The following is a 24722-nucleotide window of genomic DNA, read 5'->3' on the forward strand; positions in this document are numbered from 1 at the left end:
CAGATTTTTTGAACTTAAGTTTAACAAGATATATCTAGTCATAGTATTTTAAAAATAAAGAGGAAAACTCTTTCGGTTTGGACGTTAAAACATTCTCTATAAAATTCTTTTTTTCATTTTCCAAGATCTAGAATAAAATTTTTAAGTATCTCCTAATTAAAGATTGTCAAAAATAATAACGTTTTTAAATAATTTATTCTAAGAAAAGAAAATTGTATGAAAAAATGGTTAGTTTTACGGAAAGCTACATTGCACTAGCTTTTCCACGGTGAAATATTATTGGAAAAACTCCCAGTAATTTTTCTGCACTCTGAAATTTCCTGAACTATTTTAAATACAAAATGATGCAATAAAATAAATAAGTTCTAAACTAATTGAAGAAAAGAATATTTGTGTTAAATATTACTTCAAAGTTCAAGTCATGAAAAATGGCTCAAAACCCGGTTTTAAACCGGTTAACCGGTTTCAGACCCTTCCAAACCGGTTAACCGTCTATCCTAAAAACCCGGTTATTTGGAATCATTAGATACTATACCGACTCATGACCGATTAAGTCCGATGCAGTCGGTTTAGAAATTTCAAGATTTTTCAAAAAAATCCAAATTTAAGCAAATGGTTTGAAAAATAGGCTCTCCAACTCCAAAGTGGTTAAACTTTGATGTTCGAAAATTCAATATCGAAATGGTTTTCGAACATAGGTGTCCAAGGATGAAATATTCGCCGTGACTACTTTTAAAACATATTCGAAAATGAAAGAAATCGTAAGAGCCTTTTTTTAAATAAACCAAAAAAACATGGTTTTGAAGGGTATGAGGGGGGAAGAAGAAAGATTGTCCTAGATAATGTTGACTTATGGGGGGGTCGTCGAAGACCGAAAGTCGATATCTCTTACCGTTTGGCCTCTTGCCCTGTCACAAATTGAAAAAAAAAATAGTGGATTTAACTGTCCTCTCTAGAGTTTATATGACAAAAAATATGAACTGTTCGAAGCCAGAGTATGTGACACATTTTCTGGCGCATCGTAAAAGCCCTAACCAGAAGCGCCAAGTAACCTAGGTTCGTCCCTGTGGAAATAATTGCAATTCTGAAAAAGAATGCATTGAAAATAAAAGTACCAAATGTGGGTTATTATGGTATGGCAGATAATTTTTCAATATTGTGAGAAAAAGATGAAGTTAATTGATGGTAATAAATTTGAAGAGAGAGAGAGGATGTAGATGTAGAGAAATAGGTATGGAAGACAAAAAAAAAGAAAGACTTGACCACTAATGTAAGGTATTTTATTTGCAATTTACATTCTTATATTCGTAGAAATAAATGCAATTTGTGGAGCTCCTGATCCGACAGCAGGTGCAGCAACTGACGATGACCATTCGTGGCATCTCGATGAGACACAAGTCTGTGAGGCCGTTAAGAGTTATCTGGGATCGGGTAGTTACTACAATGGGAATAAGCAGTTAAATTCGTTGTTTGCCAAAGTGCGTGAGATGCTGAGAGCACAGGATTCAAATGGGGCCAGGATGTTGACATTGATAACTGAGCAATTTCTCAATGATCCCCGACTGTTGCTGTGGAAGAGCCATGGGACACCGATGACGGAGAAGTGTCGACAGCTGTGGGATCAATTGGGTGCTCTGTGGGTGTGCATAGTGCTCAATCCGCGTGCGACATCGCTGGAAAAGTCTCACTGGAAGGCATTGCTGGAGAAATGGTCACGGAGTGAGGTGTGTCCGCAGGAGGATCCGGATTTTCGACCTCCAGGACGTGAGAATTATCGTGAGAGATCACATAGGGAGCGTGAACGCGATCGTAATCGTTTTTTTCGTGAGAATAACATACGCAATATGATATATCAGTATCAGCAGAATATGCAGAATGATCAGCAGCAGCAGCAACAGCAGCCACATGGCAATCGGAATGGTGTAAATAATTTCAATGATGAGAACTACGATAGTTCGGAATCTGATTCGGATTCCGATGTGGACATGGATGAGAATAATGATGGTGATATTCGAGATATTCAGCCGGTGAATCATGAGGAGAATGGCAATGCCAATGGGATTAATGAGAACAATGATGATATTCTACTGCCGCCAAATATAAATGACAATAATTCTGTAAATAATGGAGCTGATGAGGATGAAGCGGGTGGTCATGGTGGGAGACGCCATCACAAAAGTATCCTGAAGAGGATTGACTATATTGACAGGGGAAATGATATATTGGGTGATGATTTGGGGCGCAATAGGAGTGATGATGATTTGCCCGAGGAGGGTGACAATCGGCCTGAAGATCGTATTGATCATATTGATAACAATTCCAACGATCAGTGTTTCGATGATAACAGTCGGGGAAATTTTGATTTAGCCATTCCAGAGTGTAGTGGAATTAATGTTAATGTGGATATTCCACCACCACTTCCGGACAATGATGAGAGTTCACGGGAGAGTATGGATGTTGATGATATTCCAGATGCGACCTTGAGGAAATTTGAGTTGAATCTAGAGGAAATTGGTGGTAGTAAGGAACCAAGAAGTCCCCAGCCGGGATCCAATAGAGATTTGGATGTTAACTATTTTGCTGATGTTTATATGAGTGACACGGCCAATGATACAAATTGTCCGAGCAATGTTAAAGGATGCAAATGTCAGTCATTTGAGTCAAAAGATACGCGTGATGCAATATGTGAGAAGGAGAAGAAGGATTCCACAGCGGCAGAATCGAGTGCCGATGAGAATCACGAAGGTGATGATAAAATTGATGAATTCCCACCAGAGTGCCAGACTGATGATGGGGTAAATGGTGATGATCCTAATACACATTCAGCCACACGAAAGAGAACAAACTGTGATAGGAAATTGGGAGAAAGTATGTGCACACCGCACAAAATACCGACTGATTTTATTGTTACTGAATCCACCGATGAGGAGAATAAGTGCAGTGGTAACTGCATTAATAGCTACCAGGGCAATACTAGGCTAGATGATGATGATGACACCAGCACAAAGTCAATTGTACCCACGGAAAAATGTGTCTACTGCAAGAAGCAGGAGGCACTCCTTGCAAAAAATTGTGAATGTATTATGAATCGTTTGGATCATGTCAATGGGCATTCGTCAAAGATGGTGATTGAATTGTCAAAGATTGGATGTGAAAAGTGCAAGGGTCGACAGGCTCATATGCCAGATGAATCACACAAAGTACTTCCGGAAATTGAGCATGATGACAAAGTGGAGGAAATTGCTGAGAAGCCTGGTGATCCACCAATTCCTGATCATCATCCCATAAATGGAGAAATGAATAGTGCGACAAATGGCAATGGTACGGCCCAAGGACGAGGCATTGTACGGGGTCGTGAGGCAAATGTGCAAGAAGTTGAAGTGGGAAGACCAAATAAGAAGCTAAAGCTGAATAATGGCAGTGCAGCAAATCGCAATAAAGCACCACGAACGATCTTTCACAAAGCTCTCGATGCTGTCAATATGTCATGGGACAATCAACATCTCAAGAATATCCTCGCGAGTGATTCATATAGTTTGTCTAGTACGAATTCCGTACAGATTGCCGGAAGTAGTAAGTCAGCTCAGGCCAATAGTACCAGTGCCAAATCCAATTTCAATGCACTAGGTCAACCATTGTGGCATGAACCATTGGCAATGTGTGCTGCCCGGGTTGACTCACTGAGATCCCATGGGCATACAGATGCCGCACTGAGGCTGTCCGTGAGTGTTGTGCGAACAATGAAGCAAGTTCAGATGGATGCACAGACTCTATGGCACAAACATCAGGCATTTGTTGTGCAACAGCAACAGCAGCAGCAAAAGATGCAACAATCAGCTGGCGAAGAACTAGCCAAAGGGATGAATTCCTGTTGCTGCAATTGTCCAGAGAGAAAAGACAAACCAATATCTTCGACATCGCATGGAATGATGCCATCCAATATGTATCCAAAAGCACCACGAGAAAACTACGTAATGTGCAGATATGACTATATAGGTAGTAGTGGCAGAAATAGTCTTCCAGTGCAGGGATGCAAGAGATGTTACTACTCCAGGAGCGCCTATGAGAATAAACACTGTGACTACGATGGGAAAATTAAGAGTCACAGTCATGGATATGGATCCAATGGAGCCGGTCATTTTGATCCAATTGGAGGAGAAAAACCAATGCTAGGACCATTTCATATGTTCCAGCATCAGCAGCAGCATCATCAAGCCATGGCGGATCATGGTGGAGTGTCCAGGAATAATTTTATGGGTGGTAATCGTTTTGTGAATGGAAACAATGGTGGATATTGTCATTCATGGAATTCCCTCTTGCCAATGTCTTCTTGCCATGCAGATGCCTGTGGATCATCATCATCATCATCATCATCATCATCGGCACGTCAGCAGCATCCATCGCATGAGAACTTTGGATCACGACCCTTCTTCCATCATAAATACGATATGGATGATATGAGGATGAGAAAGGCACCGGGAGGAGGTGGACGAATGCCGGAAATTGATCCCAAATGGAAGGGAAAGTGCAAATGTATTGAGCACAATGATTTACGAGGTCGTGACCTGGACATGGCACCTTTCATGGACATGGAATCACGGGCGGCGGTGGGTCATTCAGCGGCCAATTTTAGGAATGGGGACAATAGGGCACCACCGGAAGGTGTTTCAGCACCACCACAGCCACCACCACCACCGCCACCATCATCATCATCATCATCATCATCTGCCCAGGCATCGGGACAGCATAGGATGATGGGGTGTGGTGAACATCAGAAAAATGAGTGTTGCATAAAGAATTTTTGCTGCAAAATGGCACAGGCTGGAAAAATGTCCATGAAATCATCGTGTCGCACATGTATAATGGAGCACTCACTATTGAATAATAAATGCGATTGTCGCAACGTGACGCGACATAATTCCAATTTCCCATTCCCATATCGTCATCCAGCAGATGTGGCTGCACCATCATCGTCCGGGAATGTATTCTTCAGTAGACAATTCCACAGTCATCCACAACCACCGATGGACCATCACCATCATCACCACCATCCGCAGCATCAGTTGGATATGAGCCATCACCATCATCACACCATGTGCGGCCCCCCGCCGCAAGCCATGTACGGAAGTCACGGTTGCAGTGATTTCAAATGCAGCGCCAACATTCACAAGTCCTCCCCCCATGCACTTGGCGGCAAAGTCAATCCGGCCACCATTGTCAACTATGGGGCATCGACATCCAAGCAAATGCCCAGTGCAACGGCCACCAGTAGTTCATCCAGTAGTGCAGCAAATAATGTGCCACAGTCGTCAAGTACGTCATCTCAGCCACCGGCTGGCCTCTTAACTGATGTGGTGCGCAACAAGAAAGCCACTTGCGTGTCCAACTGTCTCGATTGCACAATTGGATGTGAAGGTGAATATTATTTCTTTCAACACTTTTTAACTATATCTATATAATGTATACGCAACTCTTGCTCACTGTCCCAATGTCAGCAGAAAATAATATACAATGTGATATATGGAAAGTAATACTAAAGGTGTTAACTGTGATTCATTCAAAATGCACCACTATTGCAATCTTAAGGGATTGGAAACCCAATAGGATTTTTAACCCGTTAAGGACAATTGGAACACCGGTGTCCCATAAAATAAATAATTTTTCCTGACCACCTAAACTTATTTTTTTCTTATGTTTGTACGTAATTGAAAAGTAGAAGGTTGAAGGAATCTAGGATAGGATGAAGTAACCACTTATCGCCACTTTTAGGAAAAACTGAAATTAATTTAATTATAAATTTTAAACCCTTATTATAAACTAACTTAAATTTGACACAAAGTTACTTAGATATGTTGTCTATAGATATATCAAACTAATAGTCCCTCAATTTAACGGTGGATTACTTAAAAACATATATTTTTAATAAAAATTCAAAAATAACCACTTCTCGCCACCTACTTGAAAAGGCCCAAACTCAATTATTTTGGACAATATTATTAAAAAATATATTCAGCGTTGCTTTTTCTTCCTGATATCCTTTTTATTACTCATATTATATGATTTTTCTTCGATTTAACGATAGGTGGCAAGAAGTGGGTCACTGGCGAGAAGTGGTGGCACCACCCTATTTTTTGTAAGTCTCCAGCTATTTGCTGTATAGTAAATTTTTAAGCTAAAAAATGGCGAAATTTTAAATTCTCAAATTCATAATTGATTTTAAATATTTTTTATATTTATACAATTTTTTTTAAGCAAAACCCTTTTGGCAATGAAAACTACAATAGGGTAGAGTCAGTACTTTTCGCCACCATTAAGCTTTAGGGGCCTCGTAAGGTGTGATATTTTTGTCAGACTAAAATGAATTTTTGTATAAAGATATTTTGAAGCAATGTCTACCTATACGTCTCGAGAATTTTAGAGAATCTAATTGAAAAATATGCATTTTCCCCAATTATGCTTCTTTCAGTACTTTTCGCCACCTGTTTTAAAATGAATTTCAATTAATTAAGAGACGTAATAACGTACAGTGTTGTCTCTCTATATGCACAGTTTGGGTACTTTTTTGACAGTTCTCTCTCTGAATATGCACAACTTTTTTTTTGAAATTCCCAACGGTATTTTTTCTTTCTTTTAATAAATTATCATTTTTTTATTGTTCTAGAATTTCCCGTGTTATTTTAAATATAATATGACACAGAAAAAATTAAAAAAAAGAAAATTAAAAACAAAAAAATTAGTTACCAAGAAAATAATTTTCTTTATTACTTTGTCAAAATGTAAACAAATTGATTTTGAATGCAACCGACACAAAAGCTGTGCATATAGAGTGTGCATATAGAGAGACAGCACTGTATTGGGATATTAGAACAGAACATATTATGAGTGTTAAAATGCTACTTATCCTTAAATGCCTTAAATTAGTTGTTTTATATTATGTGGCGAAAAAGTGCTTACATGGCGAAAAGGGCTGACTCTACCCTACTCATACGTAATATTTTTCATTAAAGCGAAAAATATTATTCATTGGTATTGTCAGAAAAATTACTTAAATTTTTGGGCTATTTTTGTCCCTATCGTTCATAGAAGCACAAAATACACCGAATCAGACTCTGTTGGACTTTCCAAAGTTAGATGTAAGACTTATCATTGATTATGTTTCCCAGTTTAATTTTTATTGTTGATTTTCAGTCCGTAAAAAGTGTCTCGCCGTTAAAGGGTTAATTACCCTAGACGAAATTATTTAACTACTTTTTTGGCATATTAAAGAAAATACTGTTAGAGGGTTAAGCTGAATTGAAAATTGATTTTAATTATTTTTTCTAATTCCAGTTTTTTTTTTAAGCAAAACCCCTTTAGAAAAAGAAACCACAATACTCAAACATAATATTATTCCTTAGAATGAATCAGTTATCAGTTATTGGTATCGTCAGGAAAAATATTAAAATTTTTTAGCTGTTTTTGTCTCTATCGTTCATAGAGTCTAAAAATACACCAAATTAGACTCTTTTGGCTTTTCGAAGGTTAGATGTAAGACGTTTGACAAGTTTTGTTTATCGGTTTCATTTTTATTGGTGATTTTCGGTCAGCGTAAACTGTCTCGTCGTTAAAGGGTTAAAGGATCAATAGGGTAGATTTACCCCTTTCTACCAGATTAGCATAAACCGTCCAGCACTAAGTACTTATTAAGCACTTGATAATTACTTTATTATTACTTAGGAGTAGGGGAAAGTCCCCGACCTTTGCAGGGTCCCAAGCTTCATAATAACTAAGTTTTTCCTATGATTCTGAATAAATGTGACTCCGCAATATTATTTTAAAACCAGGACACTTTTCCCTAGAACCCGGGTAGAGCCACTATTTCAATTTAATTTCAATTTCAATTTAATAATAATTTATATTTTTGAGCAGATGCTCAAAGCAGAAGAAAAAATTACAATAATAGGAATTTGGAAGCGCGGAAGCATTTCCAAAGACCACGGTATGTTTTTGAAACTCGAAACCGTATCGAAGAATCACATAAATGTTTCTAGAGACACAAAAAATGCATCTAAGACTCACAGAAACATGCTAGAATTCCAGAATATAGGGTAAGATGGGGTAATTTGGAATGAAGTCTATTTTGGAATCTTGGAATTTCTCACTGGTTTGAAAAGATCAAAGACAAAAAGAAAACCACGAAGAACTACAAGACTTTACATTTGAGAGTATTTCTTCGTTGTTTATTAATTTTGCTATCTAAAACTGTTTTGAAATCTCTCAGTTCCAAATGAAACATGGTTCCAAATTACCCCATTGTACCCTATGCCGCAATTTTCATTACATCAAAAGCATAAACTGTGAAAAAATACCATATTTCATATGTTTCAAGAAACGAGAATCACATGTAAAATTCCTTCTTTTATGAGTTACCCCTCGCTTCTCAATGAATATTTAAATATTTATTTAGAGGTAGTGAATAAATTTGATTTTTACTGTCAAAAAAGTCGCAGTCGATAAACATGTTTTATGTTGTGGGATAAAGCCATTTTGTTAATGTACTTTTTGGAAAAAAAAACATTTATATTATACAATTTACTGTTTAAACTGTCTAATTTCACCCCTGTCTCCATTACTGCTCGTTTTTTTTTTATTAATTTTAATTAACCATTTATCCCAAAAATGGAATGGTTTTAAATATTTTAAAAAGTCTATAAATAAAATATAGTTGAATATTTAAAAAAGTAATAAAGGTAGTTTACAGTAGCTTAATAGTTGGAGTAAGAAAGAATCACAGTTTCCTTAAAGTAATTAAGCCTTTCTGGGTCCTAACATATGTAACGAACCAATTTTTCCAATTTCTCGATCAAAAATATCTTACCTTTGGAGTCCTGTAAAAAATATCCTAGCTTATACATCGATTTTATCGATTCTAAATTGTCCAAAAAAAAAGAAGATGCGAAAGAGTTAAGAATAGAAGGTGCTATGTCAATATTCCTTTCTCTCAACAGTTGAATTTCCTTTGGATGCTGTTGCGTGTATCTTTGATTGTTTGACTGAGGCATGCATCATACCGGATCGCAATCATGGACCGGATATGGGGCGCTTGACTTTCGACAGTATCAATGCGGCTGCCGAAGATGGGAGCATTCTGTCGCCACAGTATCAGCACATTTATGTGCCGAATGCAACTGATAAATATGAAACTTATCTCACATTGGCTTTTGAGTCGGCTGTATTGGCACTTGGCAAGCAGAGAATTATGCCGCAAGGTCTCTATTCGCAGCATGTAATTTGTAAGCAACAGGATCAACTTATTGCGCGACTGCAGCATATTGATTTGGATCGACTGCTGGTGGAGATACTCAAAAATTGTGCCATTCAGATGATGGATGGTGGTCCAACGAGTGGATTTGGTGAGTTGAAATTATAGCAATTTATTCCCATCTCTTTAACTTTCTGACATTAACAGATCCTTTCAATTGTATGACCTTTGCATGAAAATGTATTTTATTATATAAATGAGTCAGAAAATTCAACAGTAAACTCAACATATTATTTATACAGTGAATGATAATGAATTTTGCAAAGCAATGAATGCATTAAAATTTAAATATAATCGGAACAAGCATAAAACTATGTTTCAAGTAATTTTATAAATGCATGAACACTTAAACCGTAAATAAAATATTGATTATTTTAGATTTTATCCACAGTGTAATGACTTTTCACTTTCCCAGTGAAATTATATTCGTGTAACTATTGATAAATTCAATTCTCAGCATTAAATGCAAAATTTACCAATAGTGTTCATAGATTTCTAAAATTTATATAAATCATTTAAATTTCTTTCTCAACATTGCAAATTTGAAGAAAAGAAGAAAATCTTCTGGACTTTTCTTTATTGCATTGCTTTCTGTAATTTATTAGTTTTAATACCTCCTTTGGGGCATACATTCTATTTAAACGCGTTCTATAAATTGTAATCAGACCACTATAAATTTTATTGGTGCTTCAAAAGAAGATTTAAGGAGAACATTTAGCTATACAGAAAAACAGTTTCGAATAAAATGCTTTTTTTACTGGTAATATTCTATGAAAAAAAGTTTTTTATAGATAAGAAAATAAATCAATTCTAAAGTGAGGTCTTGGTGTTAATTACATAACTTTTTAAAACTAGAGCGTCGTAATGATCGTAATTTTGAGTAAATTAAATTTATAAATTTATCGTTTTCAGACGTTTGTCATAATTATCTAATATTTCTCATTACGAAAATTGCATCAAATCGCAAGAAATTAAGCTAATTTCTTCAATAATTTCCCTAACGACGAGTTAGTAATGTTTCATCTTAGCTAAACAAAAATCTGAGTTTCTTACACAAAATTAAAATAGTTTTTTAAGGTTAGGACAAACCTAACCTCACATATTTATTTGAAGAAAAAGAAGCCTAATAATTCTCTTGTAAAGTGATTGTTCTATTTTCTCTAAATTTGCTCTTTGCTTACAAATAAATTCAGAAATATTTAAATAACCAAAAAAATCTCTCATGTTTAGAGGTTAGAATTTGATTCATTTGAATCATGAGGAATATTTAGAGTTTGTCATGGATAAATATAATAGATTAAAAATGTCTCTAAACGGCAGACCATAGACTTCTGATACCGCATTTTTGTGCTTTATTAGAGTAATATTATGAAAAGTGAATACTTAAAAAAAACAGCTCAAGTTCATACGTATTTGTGTGCTGGATTTGCCTTTTATAATTCTCAATTCTTACGTTTTTAGAGGTTAGAATTTAATGTATTCAAATCATATGGAATATTTAAGTCAGTTTTTTTGTCACCGATAATGGATTAAAAATTTATCTAAACAACAATTTAAAAAAAAGCTGATTTTTAAGGTTAGGATCAACATAACCTCAATCAAATACCTCCAATTAACCAAATAAGAGTCTGTGGCCAAATGCTGCAAGTTTTAAAACCATTTTGAAACCATAAGTAAACCTTTTTGTAGTAATTTTTCAACAAGTTTTTAAAATTAGGTATGTTAATTTTCTGAGGTTATGTTTTTCTGACTTATTTTCTGACTTATTTTTTTCTGTTTCGTTATTTGGGAAATCTTACAGACTTGGCGGGAGGGTTCCAGGGTGCTCACACAAAGATCTCGGAGACACAGCACCAGACACTCTTCAATCATCAGGATTGAACAGTGTCTTGGTAAAGATTTTGTTCTAGAGATTAGGGGTTTGATTTGAGGTTATCTATGACCTAACCTCATAAATACAATTTTATGAAAGAGAATTTTAAATTACTGTAATTCTCTATTCTATAGAGTTTATATGAATTCCAACAAAACCTTACTTTAGAACTAAACACTTTTTAACTATCATGTGCAAAAACACTTTTTTTAAAGCATCTATTAGGGTAAGTGTGCCAAATTTCGGCATAGTTGCATGCCAGCGCCAAAGTCTCACGTTTGAAATGTAATATTTTAAATACAAATTAATTTTTTTATTCTTTCTTTTGAAAGCGTGTTGCTTGGAACCTTGTAAAGAGTTTACCGTCTTGATTTACTCTAAAATCATTCTTAATACATTTTAAAATGAATAAAAATATAGGCATAGCTTTGGTGCCCTATTTCGGCCATCTTCATTCTCATAGTTCCTTGCCCTTCGGGAATTCTTCCAATGTTTTTTTCACGTCATCTCGCTTATCGAAGCTACATTTTTTGTTATTCTTTTGCATTGTATGATCTCTAGAGTACGTAAAATCTAAAAGTTCATGGAAATTCGAGGAACAAAAAAGGTGGCCGAAATTGCAAGCTGGCCGGAATTTGGCACATTTACCTTACTCTTCACAGGAATTCAATCCTGTTAAATTTCATTTTTTTATGTTACATTTTATATCACAACTTTCCTTTTGTATTGATATGTAATTGCTTTGACAAATGTATATTAACCACCTGAAGCAATATAATCAGATAACGATGGCAAATTAATTGGATTGAAGAGGAGAGAGAGAGAGAGCAATTGATGCGAATGTTTATCATGTGCTAAATTGGGCAATAATTCGCATTTATAGGTGTAACAATTCACCCAGAATCTGTGCCAATGCACACTCTGGCGCGCTTCTTGTTCACATCGCTGCTGAATTACTACCCGGATTTGGCATTCCAAGTTGGCTTGAGAGCCATGCGTCTGCCAGTGCTGGAGGATGCTGAGGAGAGGAGTGTTAATGAGGGAAATGCCGATGTGGAGAATCGTCGAGATGGATTTGTTTTGTCGCGCTATCCACGTTGGTGGACACTGGGTCATCTTGAGACGCAGCAGTGTTCACTGAGTTCGGCCATGCTGAGTGCAGCAAAGGCTGAACCAGCTCGTTTAGCGGGTGTACTTGAGAGTGCCAGGAGGAATATTCACAGTTCGTCACATCTCTTTAAGGTGAAATATGACGATGATGTTTTGGACTTTGGAAAACATTTGTGCTGACCATTTGCGTGTGTGTCTTGAATTTCTTCCTTTGCAGTTGGCTCAAGATGCCTTTCGATATGCCACGACAGATGCTAGTTCCAGGAGTCAAATACTGCTGGGAGTGGCATTTGAACTGGGTCTTCAAGTGATGAGAATGACATTGACGTGTCTCAATTGGCGACGTAGAGAAATGGTCAGGTGGCTCGTCACTTGTGCCACACACTTAGGCCTGGATGCACTCATTTCAATTATGCAAAATTGGTACCAGCTGTTTACACCAACGGAAGCCACAGGACCTGTTGCCACCACAATCATGTCCCATTCAACCATAATGCGTCTCAATCTGAATCTACGGGTAAGAATCCTTAATGATTTAAACATTTAAACTTAAAGCTTTATCCTCATTTGACTCAATTCTCAATGCCACAAAATATTGTCGTCCCTTGACCTTCTCTGATTGGCCAGAGCTTTAAAGCTTTCAAAGCTCTAGCCAATCAGATAATTCAAAGCTGTTCAGTTCCTACACTGAGAAAAAAAACAAGGGTGCGATTAACTTTTTTTCCTCATAACTTTAACACTTTTTAGGTGTAAAAATATATCAACATTTTTTAATGTCAATTTTACACATTTTTAATGGTAAAAATAACATGAAAAAGGGGTAACTTTAACCCTAATACACCTAAAAAGCATAATATTTACACCGATTTCGGATCAATACTGCAGGATAAAATCAACATTTCCGGAATGTTATTTTAACTTTTTCGGATTTCTCTCAGTGTATCTTTCTGTTCCCAAATTTTTCTTTCTAATTTTTTAGAAAAAGAATTAGTAAATTAAATAAAATTATCCATAATTTTAAATGTTTCAGGTTCAGTAGTATTTTTATTAAAGTGCTGTCTTGACTTCCTAAAGCATGTAATGCTACACTGAAGAGTTTTGTTACTGAAAATTAAGTTTTAAACATCTTGTTGAACTTCTCTATATCTCCCTTTAATCTTAAAGCAGATCAAGATTATCAAGATTATAAATATTTCAAGATTCCTAAAATGTAAACTTTACAGTACTTAATTTATAAAATTAATATTTTTTTGTTTTATTATTGAATTTTGCTGAAATATATTGAATTATTTCTAATGTAATCAATGAAATGTTTAGGCTGTTTAAAACAGTTGAAATGTTTTAATTTCGGAAGTTAAAGTGTTTCTTGTTTAGGTGTGCAGCTTTGATAATCACACCTTTTGTGATGTTCCGATTGTCCTAAAGTCCTCATATCGATCTGTCCTTAGGGGAATGTAGGCATGGTTTGCACACAGTGAACCTTCAAACGATGTGAATTTTTCCTTTGTTTGCAAAGAGCTGACTTACCATTTCTCATCTCGTCTCACGAGCTTAATAATTATGTATCTTATAGCTAAGAAAAGACGAATTGGCTCTTTGTAAACAAAGAGAAAATTTGCGTTGTTTGAAGGTTCACTCTGTGCGAACCATGCCAACATTCCCCTAACAGGGTATACGTTTTTAACTTTCCTAATGCCGAAAATGATAAACCAGGATTTTCGGATCTGGTCGTCCATACACATAAAAAAATATTTTGTTAACTTGTTTGTAATTGTTTGTGAATTCTTACTGAGGACTTATGAAATTATCGTAAATCGTATAACCCACAAAAAAAGTTCGTAAAAATTTTTACTTTTCACAAACATTGTTCGTAACATAATTTATTGACGAGAATTTATTGATCTTTTAGATGCATTTTCTATAGGAAAACTTTACGAACAAATGTACTTAAATGAAAATGTTACTTTACAACAATGTTTGTAAAAATCTATGAACTTTGACGAACTTTTTAGTGATACATTTTACGAGCATTTTGTAAGTCCCCAATAGGAATTCACAAACACTTACTAACGATTTTACGAAATATATATATTTTTTTCAATGTAGTACGCGGTATCTTCGGTTTCGAAAGAGATATCTTCATAATGTTCTTTAATCATCTACTAGAAGATACGACGATTTCTATTCTATTAGTGGTTTGAAAAATTTGTTTTTATTATTTATTCGAAAACGGTTTTTGCGGAGTCTTTCATTTTATGATCGTATTGTAACGCAGCTTGAGTAGACCAAATTAAAACTAAAAAAAAAAAAAACGAAATTGAAAGTTAGTTCAAGAAATAGTTAACAATTCTTGATATATGACATATCAAAACAACATACCTTAAACACCGTTATGCAAAATTTAAAATTTAACTATACCGGACTTCCGGATATACCGGATTACATCATCAGAAGACATGATAACTCTCTGCTTTAAAAATGCACACCCTTCAACTCCCACTCAGAGGGCTAATCTTAGGAAAAAATCACATTGTGTACCCAATCAGTATTTGGAGATTCATAATAACTGCAGGATCTTTAGTCGCGGAACGAATTCGTCTTACATTATTAAACCAAATTTGCATTATTTGTCCAGAATTTTATGAACAGAAAAAGGAATATTTGAAAAAGATAGGTCACTTACGGGTCTTTTACCGATACATATTACTAATTGTGACCGATGCTACCGGATTGGAAATTTCAAGACCTTTCCAAAAAATCTAAAATTAACCAAATTGTTTGAAATATAGGCCCTCCAAAGTAGTTAAACTTTTTCCTTTATAAATTCAAGATGGCGATTTTTCTTTAGGTTATAGATATGCTTGGAAGAAATGTTCACCTGAACTGTCTCCAAAACATATCAAAAAATAACAGAAATACACAAAAAACACGGTTTTGAAGGGGATGGAGGAGAGTGTGGGCAAAAAGAAAAAAATACGTCCAGAGATATTTTTTTATCGGGTGTCACCGAAGACCGGTAGTTGATATCTCTCACCGTTTAAGCTCCAGGACGGTGACAAGTTGAAAAACGTGGATTATATAACTGCTCTCTCCTTGAGTTTTAGCAGTAAAATAGATTACTTTTTGATTACTATTAAATTTGATTCAGAAAAAAGAAATATTTAGAAAAAGTACACAAAAATGCAATTGAAAATGTTATTAATTGATAGAAATAGGCAGCAAATAATTGAAAATTACACTTAATTATACCAGCAGGGGAATTCTGTAATGATATGACCGATATGACAATGTCATATGACAAATTGTCGCGATGAATTTAGGAGTAGGACATTATTAAAAGCCAGTGAGCATCAAATAGCTATTGCAAGGAGCTCTATAAAGCTCTTAGCAAGTGGTATGAATCTGATTTTCAATTAATTTTTCCGAATTTCCCATATAAAAATTCCTAAATTTGTTATATGACATTGTCACACTGTTACAGAATTCCCCTACAGGTTGATACTCAGATTGTTATTTTGTTTTTTTTTTTCCTTTCAAATTTCAATGACTTAAATTAAATTTTTATATTGTCGTTGGCTTTAAATAATTTACTGACTATATTTAATTTCGTGACTTCCAACTTGAGTAAGCGCGTCTACTGCCGACTTACCCATTGCCACAATCATTGGGAAAATAGCAGAGAACCTAGAATCATTAATTGCATAGAGTACTGTGGGGTAATTTTGTATATTGTTTAATTCATTACGGCTTTAAATGAGTAAAGAAAGGCAGAGCACTTCCGCGTAGTCTTCAGCTTTTACTCATCAAAAATACTGAAGAAATCTTGAAATAAAAAAAAATCAATTAATATGTAGTCTTCCCAAAATTTTGACAATAAAATTGTAAATATCTTATTCACTTCAATTGCACTTGGCAAATTTCCCCTTGCATAAGAGCAAAATTGAAAATTAAAGTCATTTGTTAAGTTTACAGCAATATATCAATAATACCATTTGGTATTTTGTCCTAATTGTAGCAACAAGAGGAATTGTCTGGTTGTGCCAGAACTCTAGCACTCCAATGTGCCACAAAAGATCCACCGAATTGTGCCCTGAATGCACTAACATTGACAGAGAATGACCCGATGGCATTTGAGGCTGCTTATCAGATTGTGATTGATGCTGCATCTCACATCATGACCTCAAGTCAGCTATTTACAATTGCTAGGTAAATACACAATTCATTGTTGATGTTGAAATCAAATTCCGCATTTGTAGTGTTGTTGTGTTAAATACCAAACATTAAATTCTGTGCAAATACTCCGTGTGTTTAGGTATATGGAGCACCGTGGATATCCGATGCGTTCCTACAAATTGGGCATTTTGGCCATGAAAAATGTCCATTTGGCCTACAATCAGGATACCCATCCGGCTATTAATGACATCCACTGGGCTTGTGCATTGTCACATTCACTGGGAAAGGCCGAATTGGCCAATATGATTCCATTAGTCATCAAAAATGTACAGTGTGCCACGGTTCTTTCAGACATCCTCCGGAGATGCAGTGTTCCAACACCTGGAATAACTCACTTCAATTCCCATCATCGTGGTAAGTTTAAAGTGCATGCAATAGAGATAGAGAGTGTCTTTAAGCAATTCAAATTTGATAGGATTTCAAAGGAAAACCGATTAACATTTGCAAATTGTGTAATTTGGTCTACGAATTTCAATTGGTATCCAATTACTATTATCACATGAAACATAGGAATTTACATCAATAATTCATCAAAAAATATTTAATGAATTATATTGATTAATTTATTTTTTAAATATATTTTTTCCCAAAGGAATTATTGAATTCATTACCTTTTCCGAAATGTTAAATGGAAAAAAATTAAAAATATTACGATTTATAATTTAAATTTAAAAACAATTTCAATTGCTCATTATATTTAAATTATATTATCTCTCTTGTTTACCAAAAGCGCTTACCTTCACAAATATTAACCAAAATAATATGCCCTAAATATTTCAAGAAATTTTTAAATTTGCTCGATGACCAATACTAAAGCGTGTCCACGATAAATTTGTTCCCAAGAATAATACTTTAAAAATGAAGTCTACATAATATTAAAAAAAAAGAAAAAATATTTTTTGAAATTTTTGATTGGCGAAATCTCGAATCTTCTTCTTGAGTCCTCCCATCAAGGTCTGTACAAGATCACCGCGGTTCTTGGTTGTTTCATTCCATTTCTTCTTGGAGTCCTCGATCTTCTCGACGCGTTTAGCCTTCTTCTTCAGATCGTATTTGATAATAGCCCAATATGTTTCAACTGGACGGAGATTTGGAGTATTTGGAGGATTCATTTCTTTGGGTACATAACGAACGTCGTTCTCCTCGTACTAATCTTTGGTTGCTTTTGAGTAATGGTACGACGCCAAATCTAGCCAGAAGATCGGGGATATGTCATGGCATCTGTACAGAGGCAACAAGCGTTTTTGGAGGCATTCCGTGATGTAAATTGACGAGTTCATGTTGCCCTGCATGAAGAACGCCTTGCTCTGACGTCCACATGAGCAGATCGCCATCCTAACCATGTATTTTTTTTAGAAACTTCATAATTTTTGTACCTGTACTTTATCTTACATCCTGTGCGAGACTGCGGTGTAATATTGCTGTCCTGGTAATTGTTTGAAGTCTCCTTTTACGTATGTTTCATCATCCATCAAGATGCACCCACTAAAGCCAGACATCATCTTATTGTGCATCCTTCGAGCTCGTATTTTAGCTGACTGACTGTGCATCCGTGCGATGAGGGGCTACTTGGACCTTAAAAGTCTTTAGCCCATTCCTCTGTTTGATTTTGTGCACAAGACTGGAAGAACATTTGAGTTTTTTAGCCATATCCCTCACAGATGTCGAAGGATTGTTCTTGTAGCTCATGATCACCTTTTTCTCCAAATCTCGATCTCCAATACCCCAATTTTTTCCACATCCTGGTTTCTGGGCAGTGATTTTACTGTCGAGGAATCGAAGAATCACCCTCCGGATGGTCTGGCATGAGGTATTTGTGAGTTTTCCAAGGTCCGCGTAATTGATTCCAGGATTTTTTTTAGATACGTCTACATGCTCAGTTCCCTTCTCTCAGTGAAAAATAAACAGAATTTGATAAGAATTTCACCAAAAGAAAAGTAAAAACACGTGTTACAACGTTTGCTACAACGAAAATGCGGAGAGCTAGTGACATCTGTCAAAAATATCAAATCGTTTGGAACAATTTTATCGTGGACGCGCTTTATAGATAAAAAAATGTTTCTAATTGAAATAAAAATGTTTAATATTTTATTTCATACTTAGAAATTAATAGGGGAAAGTGCTCTTCCTTCGAACGTTCATGCCTTCGAATAATGTGAATTTCTTTTGTTTTTCGTAAGAGATTTACACTAAATTATCACGGAATTATCTACAATTGATGATAAGGCATCTAATATTTAATAGAAAGGTGTAAGTCTCTTAGGAAAACTAGAAGAAAATTCATATTATTCGAAGGCATGAACGTTCGAAAGGAGAGCACTTTCCCCTATCAATTTCATTTGTACAGTAGAGTAATTTATTGTCAATCAATTATTTAAAGTATTTTCTTCTTATTATTTTCCATCTACCTTTGCTTTTTTTATTCTAACTCTCGCTTTGCCTTTTCTGGAGAACTTGTGAGAATTGTAGATATTTAAAATTGAGTAGATTTTCGGCAGAATTTCTTCCGAAAATCTGCAGATTCTCGGCAGAATTTCTGCATAGGAAATCTGCATAGTCTCCATTGCCTCAACAAAAATATTGTTGATTTATTAAGAAACTGTAGAAGTTACAAAGAAAATGGTATGCTCTGCTTAACATGCATTTCCGATTAAACATTTTAGATGAGTAAAAAGATTCAAGCAAAAATACAAATTTCTTAAAAATCGAGCATGGAATGATACAAAAATACGAAATTTAGGTCGACACTCCCCGTCAAATAATTTCGTCAGACATCTTTAAGTTTTCTGCAGAAAATATCTACACCTCTGCCGAAAATCTGCCGAGAAATCTGTAGATATTCCTACGAATTTTATTTGGGCTTGGGACAAAATTCGTCAGAAATTTTTGCAGAGTTTCTGACGAATCCTGGTGCATACTCTGACGAATTTCTGTAGATATTTTGCCGATTTTCTGTAGATTTTTTCTACATTCTAGACTTTCCAGACAGATGTGTCTGAAAAGTGTAGCAGTCAAATTTCCCGCCTTATAGCAATAAATGCTCTGCTGAGGCAACCCGAATATTCGAGACGCAATGTCTCCTTTCTAGGCCAGCGCCTCTGGTGGTGGAGAAGACGACTGTGTTAGAATTAGTCGATCGTACGATCTCAGTGAGTACGGATGTCAGTGCTTATTGAGTCGTGAAAGTGTTAGGACGTAGTGCAAAAGCTCGCAACAGTCTGGAGCCCACATCAGTCGATGCATAAGCAGGTCACTCTCCCAATTATTATAGATAGTAGAATAGATTGTTGGTTTGTCCCTTACAAAAGATGGAATATTTTTCACTGAAGTTTGCAAAATTCAATAGAGTGATTCTTAGTGATATCACAGTGTTTATATAAAATGAAGAATTCTGCGACGCCGTGTTATAAGTAGAGAATAGTGAAGTGATATCTTTAAACACAGTGTCGACCTAAATTTCGTGTTTTTTTGTATCATTCGATTGGCGATTTTTAAGAAATTAGTATTTTTGCTCGCATCTTTTTAGTTATCTAAAATGTTTAATCGGTAATGCTTGTTAAGCAGAGCATACCATTTTCTTTGTAACTTCTACAGTGTCTTGATAAATCAACAATATTTTTGTTGAGACAATGGAGACTATGCAGATTTCCAATGCAGAAATTCTGCCGAGAATCTGCAGAATTTCTGTCGAAAATCTACAAATTTTCAGGCAGAAATTCTGCCGAAAATCTACAGATTTCCTCTGAATGTACTAGAATATACCGTTACAATTCAAAAAATCTCCGAGTAAAATCGGCAGGTAGAGCAATAATTTTACGGGAAGATACCTCTTAAGACCATGATTGAGTAGTGGTTAAATCCCATTTATTTCAAGAATTATTGAAAAAATCGCCTTGTCCCACACTACCCCTGTCCCAAACCTCCCCTCATTGCAATAGGTATGATTATGATAGAATCACACTTAACCAAGCACTTAATTGATTGTCAGAATGCAGTGCAAAAATAGTTTTCCAAGTGTCAAGAAACATGTCTTAGAAAAATAGGATAAAATTGATTTTTTAATGCTTGACATCTCCTACAAATGGTGAAAACAAATAGATAAATTTCCATCTAGGCAATGATGCTCAAATTTTTGTGTCCCGTGTAACGTTTCTGGGGAAAATGAAGCCTACGTAGGTGGGAAAAATGTTGTACGAAGCTGAGCAAACCAGTAGGGGAATTCTGTAATTTTCGTGGCATTGTCACGCGTAAGTTCGAAACCTGACAATGCCATTCGAGCTTTTTTGTCATATCATATGAGTTCGAAAATTCAATTCACTGATTTTTTAATGAAATGCTTTTACTTAGCAATATTATGCAAATACAGTCTGTCTTGGTTGATTTGTTTAACAACATTCATTGTCATTTTAATTGCCAGAAATCTTAAATATGTGAATTCTGACAATGTCACATGTTTTGTCACAATTGTCACAATTTGTCATATGGCATTGCCAAAGCGTTACAGAATTCGCCTCCAGAGCAGCTTCGTAAAAATTATCACTAAATTTTCATTTTCCTGTAGAGGAAAATCCAAGGATTTCCAGGAATTTTGTGAAGCAGAATTATGAACCTAATAAGTAAAAGATTTTTTGACATAGTGGTATAATTGATTTGGTTTGTGTGACATCTAAAAAAAAATCTTAAATGGACACCTTTTTTAGTACGAATCTGCAAAACCTTCCCCTATAAGTCAAAGCATTCTGCAAAGTTACTACGCTTTGCCACCCCTTTTATTTGTAATAATTTAAGTGATTTACGTGAATCAATAACTTCTAATAGCTGCATATTATATCAATCTAAATTGGCAATTTTCCTTAAGTTCCTATTATTTTGTTCCTTTGTAGGCAACAATATGAGACCAGTGCAGAAATTGAGTTATGATAGGGCACCTCTGAGACAATTGTTAGAAGCTGCTGTTGCCGCATATGTTAACACCACACACTCAAGGTATGTATAATATTCTCTCTGGTTTAGGATTGGGGGGAGAGGGCAATGTTTCAGTTGATGTGCGTCAATATCAGATTAACTGTGGCATTATCAATTATCGCCGTAATTATCTAATTATGCCCCTTTTCAGATTGTCACACATCTCACCAAGGCACTATGGGGACTTTATTGATTTTCTGAGTAAGGCGAGAGATACGTTTATCCTGGCACGAGATGGTCCGGCACATTTCTCGCGACTCATTGAAAATATTACCGTGGCGTACAAGGGGAAGAAGAAATTGGTGCGACAAGTGCGTCAGAGATTTCAGTTTGTATGAAAACGGATTCATTGATTCTCGTGTGAAATTAATCAACCAACATGAAAGGTAAGGAAGAAGAATTATGCATGAAATTATATCCAAAAAAAAAATTTCTTCAGATACGCAATTAACACGAAAGTAAAAAGAAAACATTGATAAAAAACGGAACAAAATAATATTTGACATAATTTTAATGGATAAAAAAAAATAACTCAAAATTTTCAAAAAAAAACCAACATATTTAGTTAGAAATTGTATAAAAAAAAACAAGTATAAAAAAGAAATCAAATAATGTAAATTATAGGGAAAAAAGCATGTGAAAGAAGATTTATTTCACAGAGAACAATACACAAAAGAAATGAAATGAAAAAGGAAAAATGAGGAAAAATCATGAACTCACATTCAGGACATTATTGTCGGCTTTTGTTCCGAGAATAGCGATTTGTTAGCCTTTTTTTTTTAATTTCAATATTCTCAAAATATTGCCACAATTATTTTTGTCTTTCTTCATTTTTTTTAATTACTGTGATCAATTTATTTAATTATACAATATTTATATTATATTTTTGAATTTTTAAACGACAATGAAAAATATGTTCAATTTGAGATGAATTATATATTATTTTCTTTAAGTCTGAACAAGAGAAAATATTGAATAAAATGTAAAGATTTAGGTAGAAGGAGAAGAATGGAAGGACAATAGCTGAATTATAATTTTTTTAGTTGTATATTTTAGGAGAAAAAAATGCAAGAAAAAAAACCATGCCAATTTTATTAATTACTCTTATTTTTAGGAATAATTTGTCATTGTTAGGAAGAATTTTTGCAGAGTCAGTCACAAGAAAGTAAAAATTATTCTTATTTTTTTTACTTTATTTCTCTAATTTGTTAAGAAATTCTTTTATTATCAGACTGTCTTGCATTTAATTGTAGGAAAAAAAAGGAAATTAAACACAAAATTGCTATCCCATCTTCTTATCGATAGAATGTCTAAAAAAAAAACAAGTAAGGAATGATCTCAATATTTTATGATGAAAAATTAAGAGAATTGGTCAAACTTCCAATTTTCCTTTTTAGATTAATCTAACAAGACTTTTTCGTTAAGTCCTATTTTTTGTAGAAATTTATCAATTGATCTTTCGAGCAAATTTATTTGTTTTTCTTTTTGAGTTTCATCTGTTAACACCAACATTGGTATTTATTTCTCATTTTGTTTCACTTTTTTTTTCATTAAAAAGATTTATTTTCTGTCATTATTATTTTTAAATTCAAATTGTTTACGCTTCAGTAAAAGAAAAATATTTCTCTATTTGATTTCCATGTAAAATTACTGCCAAATAATATTCATACACAAAAAGAAATGCATCTAATACAAAGGATGATGAAAAAGAAAACATAAATAAAATATCAAATAAAATAAAGCAAGAAGATTACTAGAGTTATAAGAAGGAACTTGTGCCAGTATTTCATACATATTAAATAATGGATAAATTATTGAATGAATAAATTGTATTGTCTCTTGCTGAATTACAATTACCTATTTATAATTATATATGAAAAGGTATCGAAAACAACATAGCTTAATAAAACAATGTATTAAGCTTAATAACACTATGTAATCTCAGGATAAATGAATAATTCCAAATAATAAACAAATTAGAAGAGATATTCTGTTTTATTCTTTAGCTGTAAGCTATACGGATTGCTCGGATTTAGAAAGCAACAGGAAATAGAATTGATAGCATAATACGGATTTCAGACTAGAGGTTTAGCCTAATTCTCGAATTTGTCAAGTTCTAAATAGCGAACATGAGGCATACGCAAGATCTGAGTGAGAAAAAAAGACGATAAAGCGTCCCAGATTTGGGAAATGCTCGAATTCACGAGATAGAGGTCGCCGTGAATTAGTTTCTCGCATGATTTTTGGACTCATATCAGTTAAAAATTCAAAATGGAGGATTTTCCGGTCATAGATAGGTAAATGGATGAAATGTTTACCTAGGCTACCTCTAAAAAGGGACAGATAATCCTAACCGGCTTATGTAGGTGAGATTCTTAATGTGAGCTAACTCGAAGTGTATGCAAATTCGATTTAACTCTTTCGTCTCTTTTGGGACTCTGAGTACCCAAAGCAGCATATGAATATTCTGTGAAAAATAATGAATTTTAATTATTCAGAACTGATAAAAATCCTATTCCTGTCGATGATCAAAAACTATAAGGATGTCCAAATGTAAGATATTTTTTGTAGGACCTCAATTAATTCCTGACCTTAGATATTTTTGATTAAAAAATGGTGAAACTGGCTTGCAGCATATGCTGCGGTCCGGAAAGAGTTAAAGCTGAAGTTAGGGACGCTATTCAGTTATTTTGAATCAAATTCGTGAAATTATGCAAATTTTGTATTTAACCCTTTAACGACGAGACACTTCTTACGGGCTGAAAATCAACAATAAAAATTAAACTGGGAAACACAATCAATGATAAGTCTTACATCTAACCTTGGAAAGTCCAACAGAGTCTGATTCGGTGTATTTTGTGCTTCTATGAACGATAGGAACAAAAATAGCCCAAAAATTTAAATAATATTTTCGACAATACCAATGAATAATATTTTTCGCTTTAATGAAAAATATTACGTATGAGTATTGTAGTTTTTATTGCCAAAAGGGGTTTGCTTAAAAAGAATTGAAAGTATAAAAAATAAATAAAATCAATTATGAATTTCAGAATTCAAACATTCGCCATTTTTGAGCTTAAATATTTACTACATAGCAAATAGCTAGAGACTTGCAAAAAATATTCTAGATTCCTTCAACCTTCTACTTTACAATAATTATGTACAGACATAAGAAAAAAATAAATTTAGGTAGTTAGGAAAAATTATTTTCTTTATGGGACACCGGTGTTCCAATCGTCC

General features: G+C 34.5%; 1 protein-coding gene across 3 annotated transcripts in view; it reads left to right on the forward strand.

Moving 5' to 3' along the window:
- Positions 1 to 23468, forward strand: part of LOC129809857 (uncharacterized) — a 98577-nt gene extending 75109 nt beyond the window's left edge. For all 3 annotated transcript variants that reach the window (XM_055859986.1, XM_055859989.1, XM_055859988.1), the window contains 8 exons: positions 1312 to 5415; positions 8988 to 9392; positions 12058 to 12416; positions 12502 to 12801; positions 16300 to 16490; positions 16597 to 16871; positions 21401 to 21503; positions 21634 to 23468. In XM_055859986.1, coding sequence (XP_055715961.1) covers positions 1312 to 5415; positions 8988 to 9392; positions 12058 to 12416; positions 12502 to 12801; positions 16300 to 16490; positions 16597 to 16871; positions 21401 to 21503; positions 21634 to 21820 — 5924 coding nt within the window. In that variant the 3' untranslated portion in view covers positions 21821 to 23468. The remainder of the gene's footprint in view (positions 1 to 1311; positions 5416 to 8987; positions 9393 to 12057; positions 12417 to 12501; positions 12802 to 16299; positions 16491 to 16596; positions 16872 to 21400; positions 21504 to 21633) is intronic.
- The last annotated feature ends 1254 nt before the right edge of the window (positions 23469 to 24722 follow it).

This window comes from Phlebotomus papatasi, chromosome 1, assembly GCF_024763615.1.
Source record: "Phlebotomus papatasi isolate M1 chromosome 1, Ppap_2.1, whole genome shotgun sequence".
Taxonomy (NCBI): Eukaryota; Metazoa; Arthropoda; class Insecta; order Diptera; family Psychodidae; genus Phlebotomus; species Phlebotomus papatasi.